At 57.7% G+C, this 25926-nt stretch overlaps 1 protein-coding gene across 3 annotated transcripts in view; it reads left to right on the forward strand.

Moving 5' to 3' along the window:
• The window catches only part of FOXP4 (forkhead box P4), a 59914-nt gene extending 34337 nt beyond the window's left edge, over positions 1-25577 (forward strand). Inside the window, exons 4-17 of one of the 3 annotated variants that reach the window (XR_014232396.1) lie at positions 2400-2522; positions 3065-3151; positions 4703-4850; positions 4995-5205; positions 5472-5576; positions 6332-6419; positions 7485-7568; positions 7685-7892; positions 7973-8049; positions 8820-8921; positions 12361-12482; positions 13879-14060; positions 14341-14510; positions 14967-15103. Coding sequence is in view for 2 of the 3 variants with exons in the window: in XM_082345917.1 (XP_082202043.1) it covers positions 2400-2522; positions 3065-3151; positions 4703-4850; positions 4995-5205; positions 5472-5576; positions 6332-6419; positions 7485-7568; positions 7685-7892; positions 7973-8049; positions 8820-8921; positions 12361-12482; positions 13879-13945; positions 14341-14510; positions 14967-15114 (1740 nt within the window). In the remaining variant the exon portion in view is untranslated. Of the gene's footprint in view, positions 1-2399; positions 2523-3064; positions 3152-4702; positions 4851-4994; positions 5206-5471; positions 5577-6331; positions 6420-7484; positions 7569-7684; positions 7893-7972; positions 8050-8819; positions 8922-12360; positions 12483-13878; positions 14061-14340; positions 14511-14966 lie in introns of all 3 variants that reach the window. The other 2 variants (XM_082345917.1, XM_082345918.1) reach the window with 2 other exon arrangements.
• The last annotated feature ends 349 nt before the right edge of the window (positions 25578-25926 follow it).

Raw genomic sequence — 25926 nt, forward strand, 5'->3', positions numbered from 1 at the left:
TTGTGTAGAATTTCATGGCCATACAAATAAATCACTTTCACTTACTCCTTCCCCCACTGTCCCTCTAGGCCTCGGTTTTCTCATCTCTAAAATGGTGACAATGATGGTACCTTCCTCCCAGGGCTGCTGTGAGGATTCAGGGAGATAATACACATAAAGGGCTTAGCCAAGCACCTGGCACTCCTGGCATGTAATCAGCCACCAACAACATCATCTTGAGTAGTCGTGTGAAGCGGGGAGGGCAGATGTGCCAAAGCCCAGTTAGCAGATGCAGAAAGTGAGGCTTGGCGATTTCAAAGGATAGTCAATGTCAGGGACAAGAACCTGGGCCATCTGACTCAGAAATCCAGGGCTCTGAGCTCCACCATGTTGGGGGCCCCCATGTCAAAGGACAGGTATGCAGCTGCCTCGGGAGCACCCAGCAAAGGATACAGGCTGGCTCTGCAAGGGGGGGCTGGATCTGTGCCATGGCCTGCCCCTCCGAGAGTGGGGACCAGAACAGCCCTGCAGCCTGGCTTTCCCGAGGTCTCCAGGAGACAGTTGTAACGAGAGAGGTTGGCCTTTTGGATCTCTAGCCTCATCGAACCCTTGAGCTCCCTGGATGGTTCCATTTCCACACACTCTCCTAACCCTTCTCAAGACCTGCTCTGGGCGGGCGCGGGGGGGCAGGCGGTGCGGGACGTGGGAACAGCGGGAACTGCAGAGCACACAGACCTGGGCATGAATCCCAACCCTGCCGCTTAAGGCTCCTCGTTAGAGGCCCCTCAGAGCCTTCATTCACACGGTGTGGCCGTGGCTAAAAAGCTAGGTGCCCCTTCCAGGGATGTTTGCACAGAGATGGCTGCAGTAAAGGAGGGGAGCCCAGGGCTGGAGCTCAGCCACTAGTGAAGGGGGGGCAGGAAGAGGTGGGGCAGTGAGACTTACCGATGTCCCTGGAGCCACTGCACTTCCCCCGTTGCTCCTCTGCCTGGGGATGCCCTCACTGGTGGCTTGAGGCTGAGCCTTGCCCCTGCCAGGGATCCTGAATGGAACCAACTCCTCCTCTTCTGCCCCGCCTGTGGGGCTGGGGGAAAGTGAAAGGGCCCAGGAATCCGCTGGGGACATAACCTGTGCTGTCTTGACCAGGACAAGTCTCTGCAAGACACTCCCCCTGGACTGGCCCACCAGCACCCCTCCCTCCCCGCCCCAAGCTTGATCCGCCAGGAAGGTAACTCAACTCGGGGGAGCACACACTTAGTGAGTGCCTGCCATGTGCCAGCTCTGCTAGGGCTGGGGAGTGAGACGGGAGATTAGAGACTTGTGCACATGGGGCTTGAAGAGTGATGGGGGTGGCCGATTGCCCTGTGAGGACACCTGTCCTGCTAAAACAGGGCATCAAGACAGTGTTGCAACTTGGACTACCCAGGCTATGACTGCACAGGCTAGGGGTTTCAGGGGAGGTGGGAACTGGGAAAAGAATGATGATACTGCTTTTCCCTGAACCTTTTGCCTGTAGCTAGATTCTCTGGGCCTCCTGTAGAGGCCTCACCCAGGACAGGGGGCAGAAAGCTGCCCTACTATGAGAATCCTGCAAGTTCCAGCTGGAAGGAGGCATCTCTGTTTTATGGTTGAGGAAACTGACACCCCAGAGACAGCCAGTGAATGGCTGGAGGTCACTTGGCAAGTTCATTGCAGAGCGAGGAGGAGCAGCCTGCCTCTCCCCGCGTCTCTGCATGGTGTCCTTTCCACCCCACTTGGACCTAGTTAGGTGATTACACGTACACACTCACACAGGGTGGCCCTCATGGTGCTCCCTGGGCGTCAGCTCCCGGTCGCCGTGTGTGCCGCCTAGACAGGTGTGCTGGAGTACGTGACACGCATGTGAGAGGGGCCAAAGTCCAGGTCCTCGTGCCGTGTGGGCTACATTTTGAAACCTTCCCATGGCTGCAGGCTGCCCTCCTGGCCAGGCCCACCTTGTGGATCGTGTTCTCAGAACAGACTGAGTAGGAGTCGGCAGTGGCTAGGTGCTGCCCCTCCCCATCACTGGGGGAGAAACCCTGCAAAGCATGGATTCTACTAACCAGTGTCGCTGGGGTCTAATCTTCCTGCACCAAAGACAGCACATCCTGCAATAATGTCCAACCGTCTGCAGGCTCTGTTCTAAGTATTAACTCATTAGCCCTCGTGATGACCTTAAGAGGCAGGCACTATCGCTACTTCCATTTCAGAGACAAGAAAACCAAGAACAAGGGAGGTGAGTCACTTGTCCAGAGACGCACAGCTAGCAGGTGGCAGAGCCAGAATGTGAACCCAGGCAGCTCACTGCGGAGCCGCTCTGCCCTGCTGTGGGCAGGGGCTTGGGCGCGGACCCTCCCCGGGGTGGGGCAGAGGTGAGGGGCTGACGGGGCCGAATCTCACAGGTGCCCGTGTCGGTGGCCATGATGTCGCCGCAGATGCTCACCCCCCAGCAGATGCAGCAGATCCTGTCGCCCCCACAGCTGCAGGCCTTGCTCCAGCAGCAGCAGGCGCTCATGCTGCAGCAGGTGAGTCTGGCCCCGGGGCCGCCGGAAGGGCAGGGAGAGGAGGGCGAGGTGTTCCAGGCACTGGCCTCCCCCGCTCCCACCCTGTTTACTACCAACATCACCAAAGGCCAAAGCAGTGGCAGAAACCAGAGAGACCGCTCGGGCCGGACTGACCTGCATTCCTCCAGGACAGCTGGGGAGGGGTCAGAGGTCAGGCCTCTCCCACAGCAGACTCCCACACACCCCCATACGCCCTCACAGCGCCCCACCTGTATCTCCAAACCCCAGGGAAGGACAAAGAACATCCTGGCACTTCATCCTCACCCACCAAGGGAGGGGGAGGGCTCGGCGCTGTGCGGGGAGGCTCCCCGCTCCCCTGTCCGTTCCCTCTCCGTCCAGGCTCTGCTCTGGGGCTCTGCTCTGGGAGAGCCTCTCGGAGCGGACATCTCCCTGCTGGACCATCTGTTTCACAGCAGCCCAGTCACGAGAGGGCTGGCCGTTGCTTTGGGGTCAGCAGTCCCCCGCCTGCGCTAACGCACTCCCGCCCTGCTGTCGACCCCCAGCTGCAGGAATATTACAAGAAGCAGCAAGAGCAACTCCACTTACAACTCCTCACGCAACAGCAGGCTGGGAAGCAGCAACCCAAAGAGGTAAGGGGCTCGGGCAGGGCCGGATGTGCCCCTCAAAGGACCCCCACCCCTCACCTGCAGTGCCAGCCCTCTCCTAGCCAGGGGCTGGGAGTCCCAAAGTGGTCAGGACAGGATGGCCTTGTGGGGATAGTAGAAAAACCAGGAAAGGCTGGGGGATGGGATGGAGGGATGGAGGCCCACATTCCACCACCTCCCCTCAACCCCATTCAGTCCTCCTCGCCTTGTGTTGTTGGATTAGGAGAGCAGAAGGGCTGAGCCCTGTGTTATCTGAGCACATACGCGTAGACGGGTATGTGAGTGTCAGATGGTCCGCGCTCATGACCGGCTGCCTCATGGTCATGCCCTCTTCCTGCCTGCTTGTCTGTTAGTGACCCAGCACCTCAGCCCTCTAGCCTGGTCCTGAGAATCTTTCAGTCCGCCCCTTCAGACCTGCCCCAACCTCTGTTGCTTCTTGTAACATCCTGCCCTGCCTCTCCAGAGAACTCCCCAGCCTGCACCCCCTGCCCCATCTGGCCCACAGTGCCTTCTGAGCTTCCATACCAGGCCCTGCAGTGCCCCCCACCCCATGTCCCGGACACGCACTTCCCTCCTGCTGGCCAAACCACAGCCACGTTCGAGTTGCCTCTTCCCAGGAGGCTGCCCTGCTGACGCCCAGTCATTCCCTCCCGCCCTCAGCCTCCCCCTCAGAGGTCTCGCATTTGCTGCCTTCTCTGCATTGTCTCTAGGCTGAGTAGCCAGCCCACCACCCCACCTCCAGGGCAGGTGGGCCGAGCCATCCCTGCCTCCAGAGCGCCCAGGACATGCTTGGCTCCTAGGGCTCAGAAAAGGCTTGCTGACAGGCTGACTCGTCAGTGCTTGTGTGAAGTACTGAATCTGGGGGTGGGGGGGGTCGGGGGGAGCGGGGCCAGAGCAGGAGAGAGGGAGCCACTAAGAGCAGAGTGAGCAAGTGCGGGCAGGCGACGGGCACCTGGGCAGCAGCGATGCGACTGTTCCCTAGCCTGGGTCCTGATGACCTGTCGATGCTGATCTTTTAAAGTCCCGTCAGACACCTTGATTCTCTGTATCTAAGAAGCAAGAGAGGAGAGGAGCTGGAGGGGAGAAGGCCCCCTCCTCAGAGCGGAAGGGGGGCACCCCGGGCATGTGGGAAGGGTGCCCGCCAGGCGGGAGTGGCCCCTGGAGTCTGACAGGCTCATCCATCATTGTGATGAGAGCCCCCCGCCCCCCCCAGGCGAGCACAGCTGTGGTGCGGGAGCCGAAGCAGCCGAAGCAGCGGAAGGAGGGAGGCGGGAGCGGGGAGGGCGTCGTGCTGCGTGTCTGGGTCTGGCCGTGTGTGTTTGCGCGCGTGCGTGCGTGCGTGCGTGTTTCCTGCGAGGAGGCATGCAGCCCTATGGAAGCTGGGCCGGGAGCAGGGAGGCTGCAGCTGCGGACGCCACCACGACAGCTCCGGGGGCCGACAGGCCCTGGGAGGGGGTGGCCGCAGGGTGGGGGCCAGATGGCACGTCTGAGGCTGATGGCACCCCTCTCTGCCCGCCCCCTCGGGCCCCCCACCAGGCCCTGGGGAACAAGCAGCTGGCCTTCCAGCAACAGCTCCTGCAAATGCAACAGCTGCAGCAACAGCACCTGCTCAACCTGCAGAGACAGGGGCTGGTCAGCCTGCAGCCCAGCCAAGCCTCGGGGCCCCTCCAGACCCTCCCGCAAGGTGAGTGCCCACCCCCCAGCCAGCCCCAGCCCCACGCCCTCGCTGTCCCCGAGGGCTGGCAGCCCTTGCTCCAGGGCGTGAGGTGGGGGCCCCATGCGTTACTGGGGCCCCGCCAGCCTCCCCTCTCTCTCCCTCCCATCGCAGCCGTGTGCCCGACAGACCTGCCCCAGCTGTGGAAGGGCGAGGGTGCCCCCGGGCAGCCCGCCGAGGACAGCGTCAAGCAGGAGGGGCTGGACCTCACCGGCACGGCCACCACCGCTACCTCGTTCGCCGCCCCCCCCAAAGTCTCACCCCCCCTCTCCCACCACACCCTGCCCAACGGACAGCCCACTGTGCTCACACCTCGGAGAGACAGGTATGGGGCTCCGGCTGGGAGGAGGTGCTGTATACCTGCCCGGGGACTGGCCTTGACCCTGAGGGCTGGTAGAGGCTGGGGTGGGGTTGTGGAGCTCAGGGACCGGCAGGTTTGCCTCTCCCGGGGCACGCACAACTGTGCCTGACGTCTGGGGAACCTGTATTAGGGACAGAAACGTCATTAGTAGGGGAGCTGGGGCTGGGCAGGACCGAGGGCTGCCGGGGTCTTCAGGGTCGCTGACCACCATCACCCTCCTGCCCTCCCAGCTCCTCCCACGAGGAGACGCCCGGCTCCCACCCCCTCTACGGACACGGAGAGTGCAAGTGGCCAGGCTGTGAGACCCTGTGTGAAGACCTGGGCCAGTTTATCAAGTAGGTGTCAGCCCCACTCTCCTTTGCCCCCCAGCCTGCCTCCCCTAACAGGGCCCCTCATCCCCCAGCCTGCCACCTAGCTTGCCACTTCTTGCGCCTTCAGGCACCAGCTGTCCTGCCATCCTCACCCCAGGGGGGGCCTCATTCCTTCTCTGCCCCCCATCAACTCCCCGGTCACTCCTACCGCGTCTGCGGTCTGTATTTCCTGAGCCAGCAGCCTCCCCACCCCGACCCCAGGCTGCTGAGCCCAGCAGGTTGGGGGTGTGAGGAGAAGGAGAGGACTTCCCCCACCGCCCTCCCCGGCTTCCCTGAGCCCCAGCCCCGGAGAGCAACAGCCTAGTGACGGCCTTCGGGCCTGGCGGACAGGCGGCTGGCAGCAGGCGGCCAGCTGCCATAGCCATGCCAGGCTCTGTCACTGACTGATTAACTCCGCTGTCTCCCAGACCCTTGCAGCATCAGGGTCAAACAAATTGTTTTCACGCTTCGTCAGAGGTTTACTTAATTAGTTCATTTGCAGTTAGATCTCTGTAGCTGGGATTTTAGCAAAGACATCAAAGGAGGCTGACGAGAAGGCGGCTTCCTCCGTTGCCCCGTTTTTGTTTTTGTTTTTTTCCCCATCCCTTTCCCTTCTTTGTATCTCTTGGTCTGTCTGCTTTCCAGGCTGTGGGCAGGATTAGAGGGTAGGATGGGGAGGGTGGTGACAGCAGGAGAACCAGGGCCAACTTTCTCTTCTCCGCCCCCTCCTCCCCCGGAAGACACCTCAACACAGAGCACGCCCTGGACGACCGGAGCACAGCCCAGTGCCGCGTGCAGATGCAGGTGGTGCAGCAGCTGGAGATCCAGGTGTGGCCTCGGGCTGCGGGAGAGGGGCGTGGGGGGCTCCCACCCCTGCCTCACCTGCAGCACTGACTTTCCAGGAGGGATTTAGGGGGTCTCATGGAAGGGTCATCTAATGCTTTCTAGGTCCTCGTTACCATGGTTGTAAGGTGAGGGCAGCCGGATTCTGAGGGGAAAACCAGGGTTGGGGATCTCTCCGCTGCGAGGTCCTGAAGAGACTCATACTAATACAAACAACAAAAATGGTATAAATAGCTAACATACTGAGCCCTTACCTTGTGCTATATACTAAATACCTATGTGACTCAAGGGATCCTCTGAACAATGTTATATGGTTGGTAGGTACTATTATTATGCCCAATTTACAGATACAGAAAACAGAGGCATAGAGAGGTGAAGTAACTTGCCTCTGATCACTCAGCCAGTGGGTGGCAGAGCTGGGATTGGAACCAGGGCAGTCTGGCTCCGGAGTCTCCACTCTACAGCACGGAATACTCAGGAGGCTACTCAGGACAGTCCATCAGGCAGCCAATCAATATTTACCCATTTCCCTCTGGCACCTAGCAGAGCTCCCTGCATGAGAGGGTGGTTGTAAAAGATCTATTGAATTTATGAATAGGGGTGAATGAATCATTCATCCATCCCTGCATCTCCATTCAGTGTGTGACGGCACTCTCACACACAAGTGCCACTGAACTTGGGTGTTGTTCAGCCACAGCCTCTGCTCTTGATGGGGAGGAAAGGCGTGTGCTGTTGGGAAGAAGGCCCCCCAGAGTGCAGCGGCTGTGTGGGGGTCTAGGCTGGGGACACACAGTCTGGAGAAGCGGGGAGGGCTTCATGGAGCAGGCAGCCCCCAGTCCTGGCTTTGTGGTGTGAGGGGCCAGAGGGGCAGGGAAAAGCCGAGGTCTTCCAGGAGCAAGGGACGGAGGGAGCTGGGCTGCCAAGGGTGGGGGCGCGTGGTGGTGACAGGGGCTTGGTATGTGGAGGAGGAGGAGGAGGGCCCGGCTGCCCCCCCCCCGCCCCCTCCCCGCCACCAGACACAACCCCTGCTCACCTCCCACCTCTCCACAGCTCGCCAAGGAGAGCGAGCGGCTGCAGGCCATGATGGCCCATCTGCACATGCGGCCCTCGGAGCCCAAGCCCTTCAGTCAGCCAGTGAGTGACTCTCCCCTCCCTGCGGCCCTCCAAGAACCGCCCCCCCGCTACCCCCCCCCAACCCCGACCCCTCATCCTTTCGGCACTGGTCTCAGCATCCTCCCCGTTGCTCACAGCTGAACCCAGTCCCCGGCTCCTCCTCATTCTCCAAGGTGACCGTCTCCGCAGCCGACTCGTTCCCAGATGGTCTCGTACACCCCCCCACCTCGGCCGCTGCCCCTGTCACCCCCCTACGGCCCCCTGGCCTCGGCTCTGCCTCCCTGCACAGTGGGGGGCCCGCGCGGCGGAGGAGCAGCGACAAGTTCTGCTCCCCCATCTCCTCAGGTAAGGGCCGTGGGGAGGGGCATCTTTCCCCAAGCTGGACCCCCCTTCTGGCTACCTCAGCCTCTGCCTGTCTCCCCCAGAGCTGGCGCAGAATCACGAGTTCTACAAGAACGCCGACGTCCGGCCCCCCTTCACCTACGCCTCCCTCATCCGCCAGGTGAGCGTGGGAAGGTAGACGGAGTGGGGGGGGGCGGGGGGAGGCACACAGTCTGCACCCCTCCCTCAGGGTCCTGGGACCAGAGAACGTAACTTTCCGTCTCACACATGTCCTCTCCCACTCACACCTGCGTTTTCCTTCTCAGCCAGACGGCCCCTTACATGGGCTTCGGCTGAGCCATCCTGCTGGTCACTCAGACCTGTCTGTGGGAGCACACACACTGTTGATGCTACTTACACCCCCTGTGTCATCCATACCCTCATTTCCACGTACGCACACTCCCATGAGACGATTTTCTGATAGACTTATGGTCACTTGTAGTCTGTCTCCTTTTCTCTGTCTCTCAGATGCGCACACACACACATCCACACGCCATCTCATGTTTAGGGTGCCCTTTACAAAAACCAGGATAAATTCCAAACAGCCCCCACCCCCGGACCTCTTTCTCCCAAGAATACTGCTTTCTTTCCCAGTCTAGGGCAGGGGCCCTTGGAGCCATTTTCCCTCCAGCAGAAATTCATGTGCTCCTCGCACAAGTGCATGGCCTTCGAGGCTCGTGTTCCCTTTAGCCTCTGGCTGGTCTGTAACCAGCCTGCCCCTCTCAGGGGACCATCCAGCACCCCCAGTCTTGTCCACATGCTTCCGCAGCGGGTCTCCTCTGCTCTCAGATGAGTTAGGGGCCAGGCTGAGGGGAGCTGGGGCAGAGCACACAGGCCTGTGGCCCTTGCAGGCCCAGACTGAGGGTCCCTGTGCTTCTTCCTTGTCCACAGGCCATCCTGGAAACCCCCGACAGGCAGCTGACCCTGAATGAGATCTATAACTGGTTCACCAGGATGTTCGCCTATTTCCGGAGAAACACGGCCACCTGGAAGGTGAGGCATGCCCGTTCCTCCTTGCCAGGGCCCCAGGCGTCCTTGGACATCTCCAGATCCCTTTGAGACCAAGGCTGCCTAACAGTCCCCTCGGGGAGGCAGTTCTATAGAAGGGGCCCCACCAGGCCCCAGGCTGGGCCGTGGGCCCCTCCACCTCCACCTCCACTTCTCTGGAGCGCTCACCCCATGGGCCCAAAAACCCCAGCCCCCTGAAATAGGGCCTGCAGGAGTCGGTAGTGCCTGAGCCTGGTCGGAGGCCTGGGTTACATTCACAGGAGACCCTCAGGGTTCAGAGTCCTCGGCTAAAGGCGCACGCTCTGAAGACCAGGATAGGTGGAGGGAGGGGGCTCGCAGGCCTGAACATGTGGGTGGACCGAGACCCTGGACTGTAATGCCCTGGGGCACAAACACAGACGCTCACACTCTCCCCAGCTCTGCCATCAGTAGCAGGAAGATAATTATTGTCTTCATCCAATTAGTCATTTTAACACCTTCAGCCATAAGAGTTTTCCTGGGGGATCAGAAACAGACAAGGGAGGGAACCTAGGAAAATGGGACACGAGAGTTGTGGGCTGGGACACTAAGCCATTTGTTTTTCTAGAGCCAGCATGGGGGGTATGAGTCTGTCTGTCTGATGGGTGAGAATATTAGGTTCTGTGCAGCAGGGTGGGAGGGGGTGAGGGGAAGGAGAAGGGAGTGTCAGTGCCCTGTGGGAAAGGATGGACACCCGGGAAGGAGTCCCCCACATCTCAGGACCTGAGTTGGATCCCTGGCTCTTGAGTCCCTCTGCTGGCCAGTGCAGAAGCTGCAGCTAAACAGCCTACCTCCCCGATCCCACCAGGTTTCAACAAGTGTCACTAGGGCCCCCTCCCTACCAGTGACCAGGACAAGGTGAGGTCTGTACAGGGCCCAGCCTTCTCTGCCTTCTCTGTGCTAAGTGCAGCAGGAGAGACTGCTCCGTGACCTTCTGTATTCCCGTGCCCAATTCCCAAAGCTTGGCAAAGAGGCTGCAAGGCTGGGACAGCTGCTGTGATTGGCTGCGAGTGATGTCATTTCCTGCCAACCACAGTCCTGCCCTCTCTCTGAGCCAGCAGGGCCTTCTTGGAGCCACCTGGTTCAGTCTCCAACCTGCAGGCCAGTTTGGATACCAGGTTTCGTAAATGATGAGAGTCCTATACAAACTTCAGGGATCATTACAGTTGTTATGTAATGTTTACTTTAATATTGTATATTAACCCTCTACCTTTAGGGGAGTCAATGTGGAGCCTCACTGCCCTAGACAACCTCCTCCTTGGGGGCAGAGTGCCTCTCATCCACCTATCCTCCTTTCTTGTTCTCTCTTAACTGCATCACCCTCTGCAATCTCTACTTCTCTCCTTTCTTGAGGTCGGAAGGAGCTGGTTTAGGTGACTTTCTTAAACCCCTCGATGACCATCATGAAGCCACCTCTCCTGTAGCCCAGCCCCCTTGGGCCTTCATACCACCTTCGACTGGTGGCCCAGCCTTGGTCATCTCAGTGGCGTGTCTCCCTCCCAGGTCTTCACCTCCATCTCCCCTCCCCTAGTCTAGGTCCCAGCAAGAAGCCAGCTCATTGAGTGACCTTCCCATTTAGCTGTGCTCTGCTGCTGCTTCTGCCACTGGGGGCACTGCCTGCGTCCTCCCTGTGGCCCAGCAGAATCCACCTCAGCTTGCGGTCCACTCTGACCTTCAGGATTTTTTGCCGTCAAGCTTCCATTCACGTCACTTGGGAAATGCACCCTGTCTACTCCCAGCTCTATTTCCTTTCCACCCCCACTTCCGACCCGTTTATCTGCCCATTGAGGTCCCTCCTCTTCTCCTCAACTATTTCAGCTTCCTTTCCTTCCTCCTCCTTTACTCTCTTGGGCCCCCACCCTAGGATGCTGTCCACTTCAGACCAGGGCAGAAGGGTTGGGAGCCGGTGTGGGCCAGGCCAGCTGCCGTTCATCCGGGGACAGAGCCGCCATCTGCCAAGCTGATGGTCCTCGCCAGCCCTCCCCCTGTGTCCGTCCCCTCCCAGGGCCCATGTTGTGGGCCTGTCCTTTTGTTTACGCAGCCCCTGCCAGACCCCTTAAATTGCCGTTAATGTTTCAGCGTAACGAATTAGTCTCTCATCACGAATCAGGCTTCGAAATGAGGGAAAAAAGCCCCAGTGAGGCCATCCTCGGAAATTGGGGTCATTCTCATTTGCAAAGCGGAGGATCGGAGCCCCGTAATGCGGGCAAATTTATTCCAAGGCAGGAGCCCCGGCGTGATTAGGCCCTTTGTAATTATCGCTCCAAGAGATTCCACTCCAGCCGCCCGCCTCCCTCGTGGATTAGCAAGCGAGTCGGAAAAATACACAGGATTTAATTAGAGGCAAATTAAAATTGGTAATGAAATCGGGCCAGTTGCAAGTGGCAAGAGTTGGAAGGGAGAAAGGGAGAGGGGATCTCCAGGGGCATGGGCTGCCTGCCCAGCCTGCTTTCTTCCCATTTAGAAATGTAAAGAGGAGACAAGGATGGAGATGAGGTGCGGGAGGCTGAGGGGGGACAGGTAACAGGGACAGGGACAGCTTGGGGCTGTGAAGTTGAGAGAGGAGAGCGTGGGGACAGGAGCAAGGCACATGGCGGGCGGTGGTGGGGTGGATCAGGGCCCTAGCCCAGGTTCCCGGGAGGGGGGAGGGGCGGATTGGGCCAAGCACCCCTGCCCCCACCCAAGTGTCCTACAAACAGGATGACCTCAATTCCTGAAGTTATCCTGCTGGGAGGAGGTGGGACCGACAAGGTGACTTTTCCCTCCTCTTCCTGCTGTACAGCCACTAAACCCAGGCTCTCCTTTCTCTCAGCTTCCTTATGTTAGCAAGTATGTATTAGGCCTCTACTGTATACCTCATGCTCTCAATAAGCCATCTGTTCTGAGCCACAGCCCAAAGTCAAGGCTCCCACGCTCCAAGGTGGTCAAGGAAGGTTGCAGTGAGGCTTCCTGAGTTATTCCCAAAACTTTTAAAGGCTTAATGGGAACTCTGTGTGCACCTGAGGTAAGGTGTCCCAGGCTCACTGAGGTGCCAGGACCTGAGTGTGGTCTCGTGCCGCTCAGAAGCCCTAACAGCTACATGCATCTGACTAATGATGATGAGAAAACAGATTATTGCTAACGAGGTATCATTCACTTGGTAGACAGAGTTTTCCAAAACGTGGCAGGGAGAAGGGAGCAGACAATACAACGGGCTGGCGGTGGTGAGGATGCCGGAGCCGCTGGCTCCAAGGGCCGAGAGGGGTCTTCCCTCGGCTCCGGCTGCATCTTCTCCTGCCCGGCCCTCCCCTTGCTTGTTGCTGGGGAAGGTGGGACCAGGTGGGACTTGAGGACCCTCCTGCCTGTGCTCCCCCGAGTGGAGGAGGGGCCACCTCTGAGCATCTGCTTCTTGTCACTGCACCCCCAGAATGCAGTGCGACACAACCTCAGCCTGCACAAGTGCTTCGTGCGCGTGGAGAACGTCAAGGGCGCCGTGTGGACTGTGGACGAGCGGGAGTACCAGAAGCGGAGACCACCAAAGATGACGGGGTATGTGGGCCCACACCCCCCCATACTTCTCCAGGGTAACTTTCTGCCCCGGATCCTTCCCACTGTGGGGTTGGGGGGTCGGAGAAAAGGGGCGAAGGAGCCCAGGAGAGCCTGGAATCTGGAAGTGACAGATGATTAGGAAGAGGACATTTCTGCCTTCTGCTTCTGACTGAGGGAAGGAGCTGAGGGGAACCTGGCACCAGAGAGAGGCAGAAGCCCAAAGTAGCCCCGGCCGGAGCTGGGGCATGGGCAGATGGCAGCCAGTGTGGCTGTTGGTGAGGGGGCTGCCATCCCCAGGGCCACTCTCCCCCATCTTATTGCAGGATGAGCCAGTCTGTGAGATCTCCAGGCCCCACCTCTTCATTTTACAGGGAGAGGAGGCCCAGAGAGGACAAGGGGCTGGAGGGTGGTCACACAGCAGATTCCTGGCGGAGCTGGGTCTCTGGCCTCTACCACGCAGCACTTCCAGTGGAAACTGAGGAACCTGGGGGAGGGTTCCTCTTTCAGCTTCCCTTCCAGCGCCACCACCTCCCCACTCCGAGCACCCCACGTGGGCTTGCCTGCGCATCTTGGGCCTCTGAAGCAAGTTAGATGGCTCTCTGTGGGTGCCTGTGCCCCTCAAAGATTCCTTCACCCCAGACAAGAGCCCCTCTACCCTCAGGCAGCTGTGGGTGCTGGGGCAGGGTTGGGACCCGAAAAGGAAAGCCATTCCCTTCTGAGTGCCCCCATGTGCCAGTCACAATGCTTGGAATCTTCATGTCCCGTTATCAACTTGGAATCAGAAGACCTGGGCTCGAATTACACCTCTGCTTCTCACCAGCTGTGTGACCTTGGGCCAGTTCTTTAAGCTGTCTGAGACACCCTCTAAACTGGGGATACTCACTGTGGAAGGATGGCCTTAAGCCATTGCTTTTCCTGACCCAACTCCTGGACACTTCTTTGTGCAGAAAAGCCTTTGGTGTGGAGCATGTGGGGACAGGCTGAGCACACGGCTTATTGGATGTCCCAAAATTCAGGGTGGCAAGAAAGTGGATTTTATAGTAGGGGACTATGGAGGTTATCGCTCAGACCTTGCCAGACATCGGGAAATCTAGACTGGAGAGAAAATACTGGGCCACCTGACGTGGAGACAGACACTGGGAGGGATCTGGGTCCTACTCCTCAGCCCTGAGACCCTGGGCACATTCCAGGGCCCCTAGGAGCCCCGGCAGCTCACCTGTGAAGGGGGCTTTCGGTCCCAGATGTGCCAGGTCAGTGGGAGGATTGAATAAGATGGGGCCTCCCAGGATAATGAATGGGACAGTCCCTGGCACAGAGCAGGCCCTCAGTTAGGGTCAAGGCCTGAGTGAGGAATAAGCGAATGAATGAAGCAGACGCTGCCTTCTATCTCCTCCAGGAGCCCCACCCTGGTGAAGAACATGATTTCGGGCCTCAGTTATGGAGCACTTAACGCCAGCTACCAGGTAGTGGACTGGTCCCCGCCCAGTGCCCTCCCACCCCCTCACTTTCCCTCCAGCACACTGGTCTGCAGAAGAGACATTCCCCCACCCTCCCTGGCAGAGACGGGGCACAGAGCGGGTAGGTTGGCATAGCCAGTGGTGACCCCTTCCCTGGCTTACAGATCTGGGGTGGCAGCGGGGGCAGGGCGTGGGGGTCCTCTGTCTCCTGGGAAGGGAAGAAGTCAGGCCCAGGTTCTCAGGAAAGCTGGGAGGCAGCTCAGCTTCGGAGCTCTGGCCTTGGGAGGGGGTGCCAGAGATCTGCCAGCCCGTGGACACACGGGAGGCTCTCTAGGGCTGGGGAAGGGACAGCACTTGACTGGGTGGAGCCCGCTGACAGGCCCCAACTCTGTGCCCTCCAGGCTGCCCTGGCCGAGAGCAGCTTCCCCCTCCTCAACAGCCCTGGCATGCTGAACCCTGGCTCCGCCAGCAGCCTCCTGCCCCTCAGCCATGACGACGTGGGCGCCCCCATGGAGCCGCTGCCCAGCAATGGCAGCAGCAGCCCCCCTCGCCTCTCCCCACCCCAGTACAGGTGAGCCCATGGCATGGACCCCAGCCCACCGCCGTGCCCCCCGCAAACATCAGGAAGGCTGAATCTTCTCCCCCTGCAGCTGGGATCCCCATCTTGTGGCCTCCAGCACAGCTCTCTTCCCAGGGCAGGTGGCCCCTCTCTTCCTTCTCATTGCTCCCCTCTGCCCCCCCCTCCCCCCACCCCCGTATCCTCTTTATTTCTCTCTCTTCTCCATCCTCTGTCGTCTCCCTTCCCCTCTCCTTCCCAACCAAAGGCAACCTCTGTCCATCCCAAGACCTCCTTTCCTTTGAAGGGAAACCAGACCTGAGACGTCAGGCCCCAGCGGCTCAGAGATGAGGGGGTCCTGGGGAGGCGAGCTCTGGACACATCCCTGCGCCCCCAGATCCTGGATGCATTTTGGGCTGGGGCCGGCAGGAGAGGACCTCCAGGGTGCCCACATCATCCCTTCTGTCACAGCCACCAGGTGCAGGTGAAAGAGGAGCCAGCTGAGGCGGAGGAAGACAGGCGGCCGGGACCCCCCCTGGGGCCCCCTAACCCCAGCACCTCGGGGCCTCCAGAAGACAGGGACCTGGAGGAGGAGCTGCCGGGAGAGGAACTGTCCTAAGGGCCTCTAGGGGCAGGCAGGGCAGGGGTGAGACCCCTCCCTCCCGGAAGCCAGGCCCCACCTACCCCGACTCCTCGCCCCGCCCAACCTCAAGGCACTTCCAGGACTCAGATGGGGGGCTGGGCCAGCAACTCCCAAGGTGACCTGACTGACCTACGTCGACGCTCGGAGTGGGGGGGCAGGGACCGGCTGCCCCCGAGGGGACACAGAACCCCTGGTCTGGGACCGGCAGAGGACACGGAGGGCCCAGACCCCTCCTCAGACTCCCCCACCCACATCCGAATCCCGCCTCCCCCGCCCCCCAACCACCAGCAGCAGCAGCAGGGCCCTCCTCCCCCACCAGCTCGCCCCCGCAGGGCCCCTCAGTGCCCCTCAGTGCCATGGAGACCCGGAGGCGGGGCTGAGCCACCCTCTCACACCCAGGGCCCCCCCATCTCGCTCTGGCAGTACTCTCTGGCCAGAGGCCCCCGTTTCCCTAATTTGTGCGCCCTTCCACCTTCTTGTCCTTACTGTGAAGAAGTAGCTCCACCCCTGCTCCTACCCCTGGCCTGGGTTGGGGGCACCTAAAGTCTCAGAGCAGCCCCAGGAAAAACCTGTCCCTCAGCTGTGCCCAATCAAGAGCCACAGCTGGTGAGGGGGGGGAACAAGTGGAGTGCCCCGGGGAGTTCCGTGGGAGCAGGGCTGCCTGGTTCCGGGTCCCCCCCAGGCCGAACTGGGCCTCCACCCCCATTTCCTGGGTGCTGCCCCCCAGGCCAGGGAGCATAGGAAGTGGCCCGGTGCCCACCTCGTCCACAGAGACCTGTGCCCGGTGCACTCGTGGAGGTAGAGCCGCTGAAGGCGGCCGAGCTACCCTTGAGGCTGGAGTTGGGGCCCCAGGTGGTGCCAGGACTGCGGGAAGCATCTGCCTGTGTCCCAGGGAAAGGCCAGGCTGACACCAGGCTTGAGGGGCGGGTGGGATGAATACGGTGGCTGCTGTGACCTGACAGGTCACTCCCACCCCAGCCTTCAGGTCCCCCACCGCAGTCTTCCCTCACCCGCCCTCAGCACCCCTTCCCTGTCCCCCCACCCCCCAGTTACACAGATGACCAAAGACCTTTCTTATGCCGGAAGCAAAAACCAAAACTTTTTGTTGGCTTTTTCCTTTGTCGCCTCCCATACCCCCTGCTCATCCCGCTTCCCATCCCGGCCCCAGGCTGGAAGCCCTCCCCAACTTAAGTTATTGTTTTAAACCAAAGTTTACAGTGTCTGTTGGTGGCCAAGACCCTCTCTCTCCACCCTCCCTCCACCCCACCCTGAGGACCCTGGGACTCAGTAGAGGTTGGCGACCCTGCTCACCTCCCCTCTGCTCTTGCCCAGCCCGGGGGGGAAGGAAAGCAGGCAGAGGGGAGGAGATGGGCAGCCCTCGGCACCCCGCGGGGTTCTCGGCCCCTTGGGTGGTGGGCACGGGAGCCCTCTTCCCAACCCTGGGCTGCTTACTGGGGGCTCTCCAGACCCCTCTCTCCAGGACCAAATCCCCCATCACACTGGGAGTGTGGATTCCAGCGAAGGAGCTGGAAAAAAAGTGAGACTCTCCACAGACCCCCTATGGGGGACCCCAACTTAAGGCCAAGGACTGGGTGTATTTGATGCTTATGACACCCCAGGCCAGGCCCCTTTGCTGAGAAGACTCCTTGGACTATTTCCCAAGAAACCCCCCACATACACCCCTTCACAATCCACCCCTCCCAAGAGGCAGGGGGCCCTCCGCCCCCTCCCCTATGTACTCCCCACCTGTGTTCTGTTTGACCAGCACAGAAATATTAAACGTCCTCTATTCACAGGGCCCTGCGTGTGTCAGCAAGGGGAGGGAGGGCAGGGGCGTGAAAGCACAAAGATGGCTCTGGACAGCTGGGGGCTCCTGAAGGGGGACTTCCTGCAAGTACGGGAGTGGGCTTGAACCCCGCGCACCGGCACCTCCACGTTCATCCCAGCCAGGGCTCTGGCTCCTCTCTGCTCCGCCTGGCCCCTTTTTCCATCCGTCATCCGTCATCTTAGCATTCTCAGAAATTTCAAACCAGGTCTCTCCATCGTTCTGTTTTCTCCCAAAGTCACAGCTCCTCGCCCCGGTTCATTCGTGGGTTTGAAATCCAGGTTCCTGGCCTGGATGTTTTCATCAGGGAGTAGATTTCCTCTAGGGATGGAGAGGGTTCCTCCTGCAGGACCGCATGCCAAGGTGCCCTCTGGGCCCATCACCCGTGTCTTCCTGGGGGCTACCTGGATAGGTGTGTGTGTGGCATTGAAATGCTCGCCCACCCCTGTGTGCAGTGTCATAGCACTGGTGGGCTCAGGTCGAAAAAGGGGTTATTCTAGCCCATGCAGTCTGGACCCCGACAGCTGGGGGAGGAAAAGGTGCAGGCTGTTAAAGGCAGGGTGGGGAGGGGGGCACCACCACACCAGCCCACATCAAGTCCTGGCTCCCCATCTGCTGCCCCACCCCAACAGGGGAGCCCCCTCCGCCTTCCTCAGACCCCAGTGCCGTTACTGGGTTATCGGCCAGTTCCCTCCTCCCCGCACTGTTCACCTTCCAGACACTCCCTCCTCCAGAGCAGGGCGCGGGAAGGAGTGTGTGTACTCAGCGGAAGTGCGGGGGAGGGGGGAAGATGTTGAGAAAGCAGCAGAACTGGAATCAGTAACCCCACAAATCACCAAACTGCTGGAACTTTCTGAAAGCCAGGCTTGAGGGAAGTAGAGCAGAAAAGAGCCAGCAGGAGCTGGAGATTGAGTCTCCGCTGACATGGGTCTCAGGCCCTTCCTACTCCTTTCAACCATCATCTGTGTCCTTCTGTCTCACTCTCCCCACTTTCTGTCCACCCCTGTCCACCCTGCCTCCTCGCCCTGCTCCAATCCTCTGGACATTGTTGTAGAGCCCAGGGTGAATCCCCTGTCCCTCCTTACAGAGGGCATCTCAGGAGGGGCCTGGCCAGGTCAGGCCAGGGAAGCTCAGCCTGGGGACTCAGAATCCCCACCCTCTACCCGCCGGCTCGCCCACCAGACGCTATGAACAAGTGGCATTGATAATATAATAATCTGCCCCACCTCGCCCTCCGTGGAGGCCACCAGGGTTCTGTACGGTAGAACTAGCTGCATGTAATTGGTGTGGACAACGGCACTCTCTACAACGCAATAAAGCGGTTACCCTCAGTTTCACTGCAGCTGCCGCTTCCCCTCCCCTCCTTCCCCTCGGAACCCACCAGCCTTCTAGAAAATCCAGAGGTGTTGGCTGCCAAACTCCCTACTCCACCCACGGAAGAAGATTTGTTTTCTAGGCTGGCCCTGGGAGCATCCTTCCCACATGGGAGACTCTAAAGGGACAAGGATACACCCAGCCTCACTACCAGGACAGTCCTTCCAGTGATCTAACTTCAGTTTCTCCTGCTTCAAACTTGAGTCCTTTTTTTTTTTTGATTCCTCCCCACAAGGATCCGGCAAATGTCTGGTCAGTACATTTGGACATGGGGTGAAGATCTATCCCAGGTGTTGGCAGAGAAGAAGGTCTTACAATATGAGAAACAGGAGGCTGCTGTGGGCCTCCATCTTCTGAGTACAGACTCAATAATTAATTTCCTTTCTGATCTGACAGATCCCACGCGGGACACTCCTCCCCATCATTACATCGTTACCTTCTTCTAAATGAGAACCACCTCCCACATCCCACCCCCAATCATGTTTTGCTGTCAGGAAGTTCTGCATGCTGTCTAGCTGCTCGCCTTCCTACTGTTTTGTGCAGCTGTTGGGGGGCAGGTTGTTAGCTCTGGCTGGCTGCTTGTCCTGGTCTATTTCTGCATTTACCAGGGGAGAGAAAAATCTGTCTTTGGAAACTGTTCTCAGGCTGGTTTAAAAAAAAAAAAAACTCCAAGCCAGGCATTTTGAGGGTGAGAAGGTGGCACTGTGGGCTCTGCATCAGGCAGAAGTCCCCTTCCCCTCACATTCAGAAGGCTCTACTCTCCCCCAACCTTCTATTTAACTCGCCGCCCTTGACCAAGGCCTTTGCCGATGGCCAGCAGAGGGCGCTTCAGACAAAGCCGAGCTTCTGCTCCTCTTTGGGCAAACTTGCCCTCCAGGGGAGGATGGGAGGTGGGGGTGTGGGGAGAGGGTGCTCAACTTCCTGTGACAACCACGGCCCTACAACCCCATGTCCCCGAGAGCAGTCTCTAGCCTAGGGCAGAAAAGGGTTCCTCCTGCTGTTTGGGGGCTTCCAGACCCCCTCCAACTTGTGACGTATGAAGCACCCGGAGCAGAAATAGGAGAAGAGAGATGAGAGTGATCTGGAGAGATGACGCCTCTGGAGCCTAGTACACTGCTCACCACAAAGGACTCAGTAAAGATTTTTAATGGTAACAATAATTACTAACATTTAGTGTTCTTATCACATACCCCACACTATTCTAGAAGCCTTATATTTTGTGTAATCCTCACAACAACTCGAGTTAGATACTGTTATTATCCCCATCTGACAGATGAGGAAACTGAGACTCTGGGAATCAGAGGCTAACAGATGAAACATTAAGAATGAGGAATCTGGTTTGCAGTGGGGGAAGGGAAGACAGCGGCTCGGTGCCTTAGTCTCAGCTTTCTAGTGACACTGTACACTTTGGCTTTCCCCCCACCCCTTGTTGGAGACTCCCAAAGAGGAAACTGAGGTACAGAGTGCCTCAGAGCCAGGAATCAGGCCCTGAATTCAGAGTTCCCCAGATGCTGTTCTTCTCTAGGCAGAATGAGGTAAGTTGGGGCTTGGAATGTCTCTAAGGGACAGAGGGAACCGGAGAAAGAAGGCTGAAACGCTCTATAAAACTAATCAGGCTGGGAGGGGGGTACTGGGGGGCCTTCTGCTGGAAAACGGAGTGAGTCTGAGCAGTGAAGGCAAAGAGGCCCCTGGTCAGGGGTGGGGGTGGGTGCAGATTCACAAGGCGCGCGCGCACACACACACACACACACACACACACACACACACACACACACACACACACACACACACACACACGTGCTGCTAATTAGCTACGTTTACACCAAGAAGTCCCTTCCATCTTGAAAGCCTGCAATTATCCTGTGGCCAGCCAGGGTGGGGACACATACCACCCGGTAGTCACGGTGACATCCCATCACACAGGCCCAGGTCCCCTCCACGCCTGCGGTCTGCCTCCACCTCAGGTTCAAAAGTTTAGAAAAACAGCCCCTCCCAAGAAGGTGGTCACGGTGGCAGCCAAGGCTGAAAGGCCCTCTGTCCTACCCAAGAGGGGCCGGGGAGGGGGTGTGGGGAGGGGGCACTGGCCACCTTTGGGAGATGGGTCAAATTAACAAGGTTGGTACAGGGTGGGGTGGGCATTCTGGAGCTCCTGGCCCTGAGTAGAAGGCTTCTACCCCTGCTAGGGGTCAGGGCCCCTCCTGCTCTCAGACCTGGAACTCAGACTGTCTCCATCGGGCGCTGCCTGGGCTCAGGGGCAGGCCAAGCGCAGGAACACGAGTGGGCAGACAACAGAGATGCACGGGACTCAGCTCTCAGAGAGCTGGTTCTCTGGCTAGGAAACTGACGGTGATCAGCCAAGTGCCGAGGACTGCAGGGGAGAAAACTGAGGGCCTGCAGGGGTTCAGATCCTGCCTCTGCTACTTGCTGACTCTGTGGCCTTGGGAAAACTTCTTGACCTCTCTGGGCTTCAGTTTCCTCGTCTGTAGACTGGGGTGGGGCGATCATCACTGGCTTGTTGAGAAGATTAATTACACAGCATATCAAAACATGTCTAGTGCATATTAGGCCCACAGCACATAATAGCTCTTAACAAAATGTGGTCTTGGATGCCAATTACCATGGGGGTGAGGGGACCGGTGCACTCCTGGAGGACTCCCTGGAAGAGAGGCTGCAGCTGGGAGGGGGAAACTTGGGTGGGAAGTGGGGAGAGGAGAAACGTTCTAAGCTTGTAGGTAGACCTAGATGGAGCTTCGGGAAGGTTCACGTGGCAGAAAACAAAGGGCTGAGTGAGGAGAGAGAGGCAGGGGCAGAGAAGCCAGTGGACTGACAGAAACCTGGCCCACCACTGTCATTGCCGACACACATTTACCTCCTCTGGCACCGGGCTAGGCCCCCGGCACGTGAATTGTGGTGCAGTCTCCTTATCTATAAAGTGGTGATCAGAATCCCTGACTCCTCAGAAGATGGAGGGGAGAATTAAATGGAATCGTGGATGTGAAGCATGCAAACGGGCCCACGCCTGCCGATACCCTGTCAGCGGCGATACTGCTGGTGCTGCTGACGAAGATTCAAACTTGCGGCCCATGTCACCGAGTTTACATCAGAGGGGGACAGTCTGGTACTTCAATAAATACATAAGTGAGCTTGGCAGGGGCGAAATCAGTGATTCCATCACGCCATGCTGTGGCCTGCAGAGGTGTTCAGAGCAGGCTTCTCGGAGAAGATACGGCACTGTAGTAGCCTCGAGGGAAAGATAAGGCTCAGCAGGAGAGCCTGGCAAGCGGGGCAACCACCCAGAGAAAGCAGGGGTGGGATGGGTTAGGGCATTTAGGGGAGAGTCAAGAAGGCCAGAGAGGCTGCAGGACTGGGAGATGATACTGGAAAGCCAGTGGGAGTGACTGTTGGAGGGTCCAAAGGCAAGCTGGGAGTCCAGGCTGGCGGCCAGGGGCAGCGCTCAGGAGAGGGTTTAGAGCAGAGGGGAACCGACTGACATCAGGTGTGGGGAGAAAGTAGCTGTGGGGCGAGTGGGCTAAGCTGGGGCTGCGGGGGCCATTAGGTGGCTACTGGGGTTGTCCAGGTGACGGGCGAAGGAGTCCCAAATAGGGAGGTTGCTTTGGAAAATGATATCAGGAAGCTTTTTGAACAACAGAGTAGAAACTGGGACCAGGTGACTGCACGAGAGAAGAGAGGTCCAGAATGACCTCAGCTGAGTGTTATCTGAAATGTCTATTCACGGGACGGGGGGACGTCAAGTGTGGCACATTTTCACAATGGAATATTAGACTGCAGAGAAAAGGGATACACCAGAGCTACTTGTCATCAGCAGGGTACATTTGAAGGGGAGAAAATGGAAGAAAGATACATTGTGCAGCCATTTACATAATGCTTAAAGCCATGCATATGAAAGTTATATATCATGTAAGGCACATACACATGTAGCGAACATTTAAAGAATTTGTAGGAATGATAAATAACAAATTCAGGATGGTGGCTGCCTCCTTGGGGAAGGGGAGATGCGATGGGGAGCGGTACTCAAGGGGCTTCAAGTATATCGATAATGGTTTATTCTTGAGCCAGCTGGTGGGAACACAGGGGTTCATTCCATTATTCCCTGTACCTTTGTGTGGCTGGAATATTTCATTTAAAAACAAAAGAGGAATGATTCCAAGGTTTGGGTCCTGGGCCAGAGGAAGAAATCTCATGCTTTCAGCCCCTCTGGGCTCAAGACAGAGCCAAGGAAGAGGTTCGATGTTCAACTGGGCCTGTAGGGAGGGGCAGGACAGCCAGCTGGCCCTGTGCAGAGGGGCTGGAGAGATGGACCTTGGTGAAGCACATCTGGGCCCACATCTGGTCGTGGGGCAAGAGGCGTGGCTGTGAAGGAAGACAGAGATGGTCGGGGGCAAGGAGGGAGAAATGGTGAGAGGGTGGTCCCGAGGCCGAGGCAGGGGCTCTGCAGTGGCAGGGCTGCCGTGCTCACGGAAGGCAAGGCCAGGGACAGCTTCAGGCTCCATGCCACCGCCACCAACGTGGACTTGGCAACAGGAGGCCCCTGGCACCCTAGGACAGCATAGTTTCCGAGGAGAGGAGGAGCGCAGGAGAGCTGCATGAAGGAGTCCCTGTGTGGAGCAGAAACGGGGGCGAGGGGGGAATCTCTCTCTCACTGAGTTTAGCAGCAAAGGGAGAGAGAGAAGAAGGACCCCAGAGGTGGAGGGGAGGAGACACCGCCATGGAATGTCAAGAAAAGGTTTTGCTATTAGTTTTCTCGGCTGTAATGATTTTGTGTTTTCTGATACATATTTAAGCGGGGCGGGGAGAGGGCAGCAGAGGTTCAGGTTGATTCTCCCATGAGTGCCCGTGAGTGGACCCTCCCTCCTCCATCAGATTAGGTGTTTCTCACATCTCCTTTCTCAGTATCTCCCCCAGGACTCGACCACAGCTGCTCAGGAAGAAGGCTGGGGCCCCCTTTGGGAGGGAGAGTCTAGAATTGGTCATGGGACTCACCAGGGGAGGGAGGGAGGGGAGGAGGGAGGGAGCAGGGCACACCATCCCGGAGCAGAGGCCTGGACCTGGTGATCCTCACTTGAGGGAGGGAAGATTCAGCAGCAATGAAGTTGAAGGTGGCTCTGATGCCCGCACTACAAAGTGGGGTTCCGGAGGCGAACGGGAGGCAGGGGAGTGGGGCAACCGGGGCTGGTCAGCCCCTAGAGTGAAGAAATTACCCTGAGGCCTTGACCCTGGAGGCCTTCCCACCCACTTAGCCCCTCCCCCATTGCACTGGCCACCTCCCACCCCACTGCCACTCTGTTCACACACATTCCTCTCCTCCCTCCCTCTCCCTCCTTCCTCATCTTCCTCTTCTCCCTGCTTCCCAAAGAACACTTGGCTGTGATGGGCTATTCCTAGATGCCTTCTCCCATAGTCCACGCTGGTCCTTGCCGTCTCCCTCCTCCCAGGCCTGACCCAGGCCCCGCTGGGCTTCCTGATTTTGCTTCCACATCAGAGAGTCACCCCAGACCGGCCCACTTATCCTCCCCGACCTCATAGCACACGCGTTCCATCTACAAATCTTCACTGAGCCCCTACTCTCTACCTAGGCTGGAGCTGGGTGCTATGGAGAATGCTGGAAGGAAGAGCTAGGCACGGGCCCTGCCCTCGGGAGGCTTACAGAGCAGCTGGAGAAAGAACACGGATATGTAAAGAAGTAAAATAATAAGTGAAGCTAGGCAACATGCAAAAAGAACATACTCTTTTCCCTTTTGCTGCGAGCAATCTTTGGTACAAGGAAGGTCCTTCTAATGACACTTGCAGGGAGTTTAATTATTAAAACGATCTTCCTATCAAAGGATTATTAATATGGTGATAATGAAGGCAGCAGCATAGAAAAGAATAGACACAAATAATGAAGTATAACTATAAAGTCAATCATTCATACATTCAACATTTATTGAGAACTTAATGTATACAAGGCACCAAGCTAAGCCCTGAAAGTACAAGAGGGAAAAGACACAGTCCCTCCCCTCAAAGAACCCCAAAGAGAGACAGATATGTAAGCCGAAAAATGGCAATACAGGACTTCCCTGGTGGTCCAGTGGGTAAGACTCTGCGCTCCCAATGCATGGGGCCCGGGTTCGATCCCTGGTCAGGGAACTAGATCCCACGTGCATGCCACAGCTAAGAGTCCACATGCCTAATTAAAGATCCCGCATGCCGCAACTAAGGCCTGGTGCAGCCAAAATAAATAAATAAATATTTAAAAAAAAAAAAAAAAGAAAAATGGCACTAGGACATTCGACTTGAGGTTGGGAACACAGAAGAGGGTGCTGGCAACTTCCCTGGGATAACTTGTGAAGCTCTGCGTCAGAGGCAGCATTTAAGCTGAGTCTTGAAAGGTGTGCAGGCAGAGGGAACAGAGTCAGGAAGGGCCAGTGTGTTCAGAGTGGCCGTAACCACGCCCAGCGGTCCTAGCAGGAGAATGAGGCCAGGAGAGGCAGATAGGAGTCATATTGTAGAAACTCCCCTACCTAACTCAGAAATTGGCACTTTTTACTCTAGACAAAATATTTTTGAGCCATGAATGACATGACCATGGCAAGTTTGTTTGTTTGAAGACATTTGGGAGGTTAAATGTGAAGGGAGGATGCTTGAAGATCAGTAACAGGCCGTTCCTTCAGGTCTGGGTGTGAGAAGCTGGATCTGGGTGGCCTCTGTGAACAGAGGAGGGGAAATGGGAAGGACACCAGAGGGGAGACTAGTTTCATGAACAGGAGGCAAGGGACGCACAGGTGCAGAGAGGACCCTATGGTGTTAGGCCTTAGGTAACAGAGCAGCGGAAGCCACTGGCAGAAATCAGAACCTACTAAGAATCTCCTAAGAGAAGGAGCTTATTTTGCAGGAGATGAGGGGGGGGGGGTGTCTGGGTCAAGTTGAATTTGAGATGACAACAGAAAATCCAACTAGAGCAGCTTCTAATTAAAGGTGGCCAGTTGAGCTCATGCGTTTCCCTTCCAGCCATCCTGAAGCCCTGCTAAACTACAGCAGAGGGACTTGTTTTAGAGTGTAGACTCATAGAAACAAATAGAATAGAACAAGGGAGGGAATTCCCTGGCAGTCCAGTGGTTAGGACTCTGCTTTCACTGCAAGACCACTGGGTTCAATCCCTGGGTTCGATCCCTGCTTGGGGAACTAAGATCCCTGCAAGATGCACGGCACAGCAAAAAAAAAAAAAAAAAGGAAAAGAAAAGAACAAGGGAGAAGGCAACAGCAACAAGTTTCAGAAGCTGGAGAGAGGATGGGCAGAGAAAGCTGAGTCCTCAGCCAGTGAAGAGGGCAGCTGAGAGGCAATCTCCCTGCCTCCCCCCTCTCCACACTCAGGGCCCAGAAGTCAGGGGAGGGTTGGCATGGGCTACCTTGGTTACCTCTAGAAGTAGGGATAAAGGTGAATTTTAAAAAGTAAAATGTAAGTGGTTGCCGGGGGCTGGGAAGAGGGAGGGATGAATAGGGGGAGCACAGGATTTTTAGGGCAGTGAAACTACTCGTTGTGAGACTGTATGGTTGATACTTTGGTCCCAACCCGTGGAATGTTCAACACC

Source organism: Balaenoptera borealis (assembly GCF_965194805.1).
Source record: "Balaenoptera borealis genome assembly, chromosome: 12".
NCBI classification, from domain to species: Eukaryota; Metazoa; Chordata; class Mammalia; order Artiodactyla; family Balaenopteridae; genus Balaenoptera; species Balaenoptera borealis.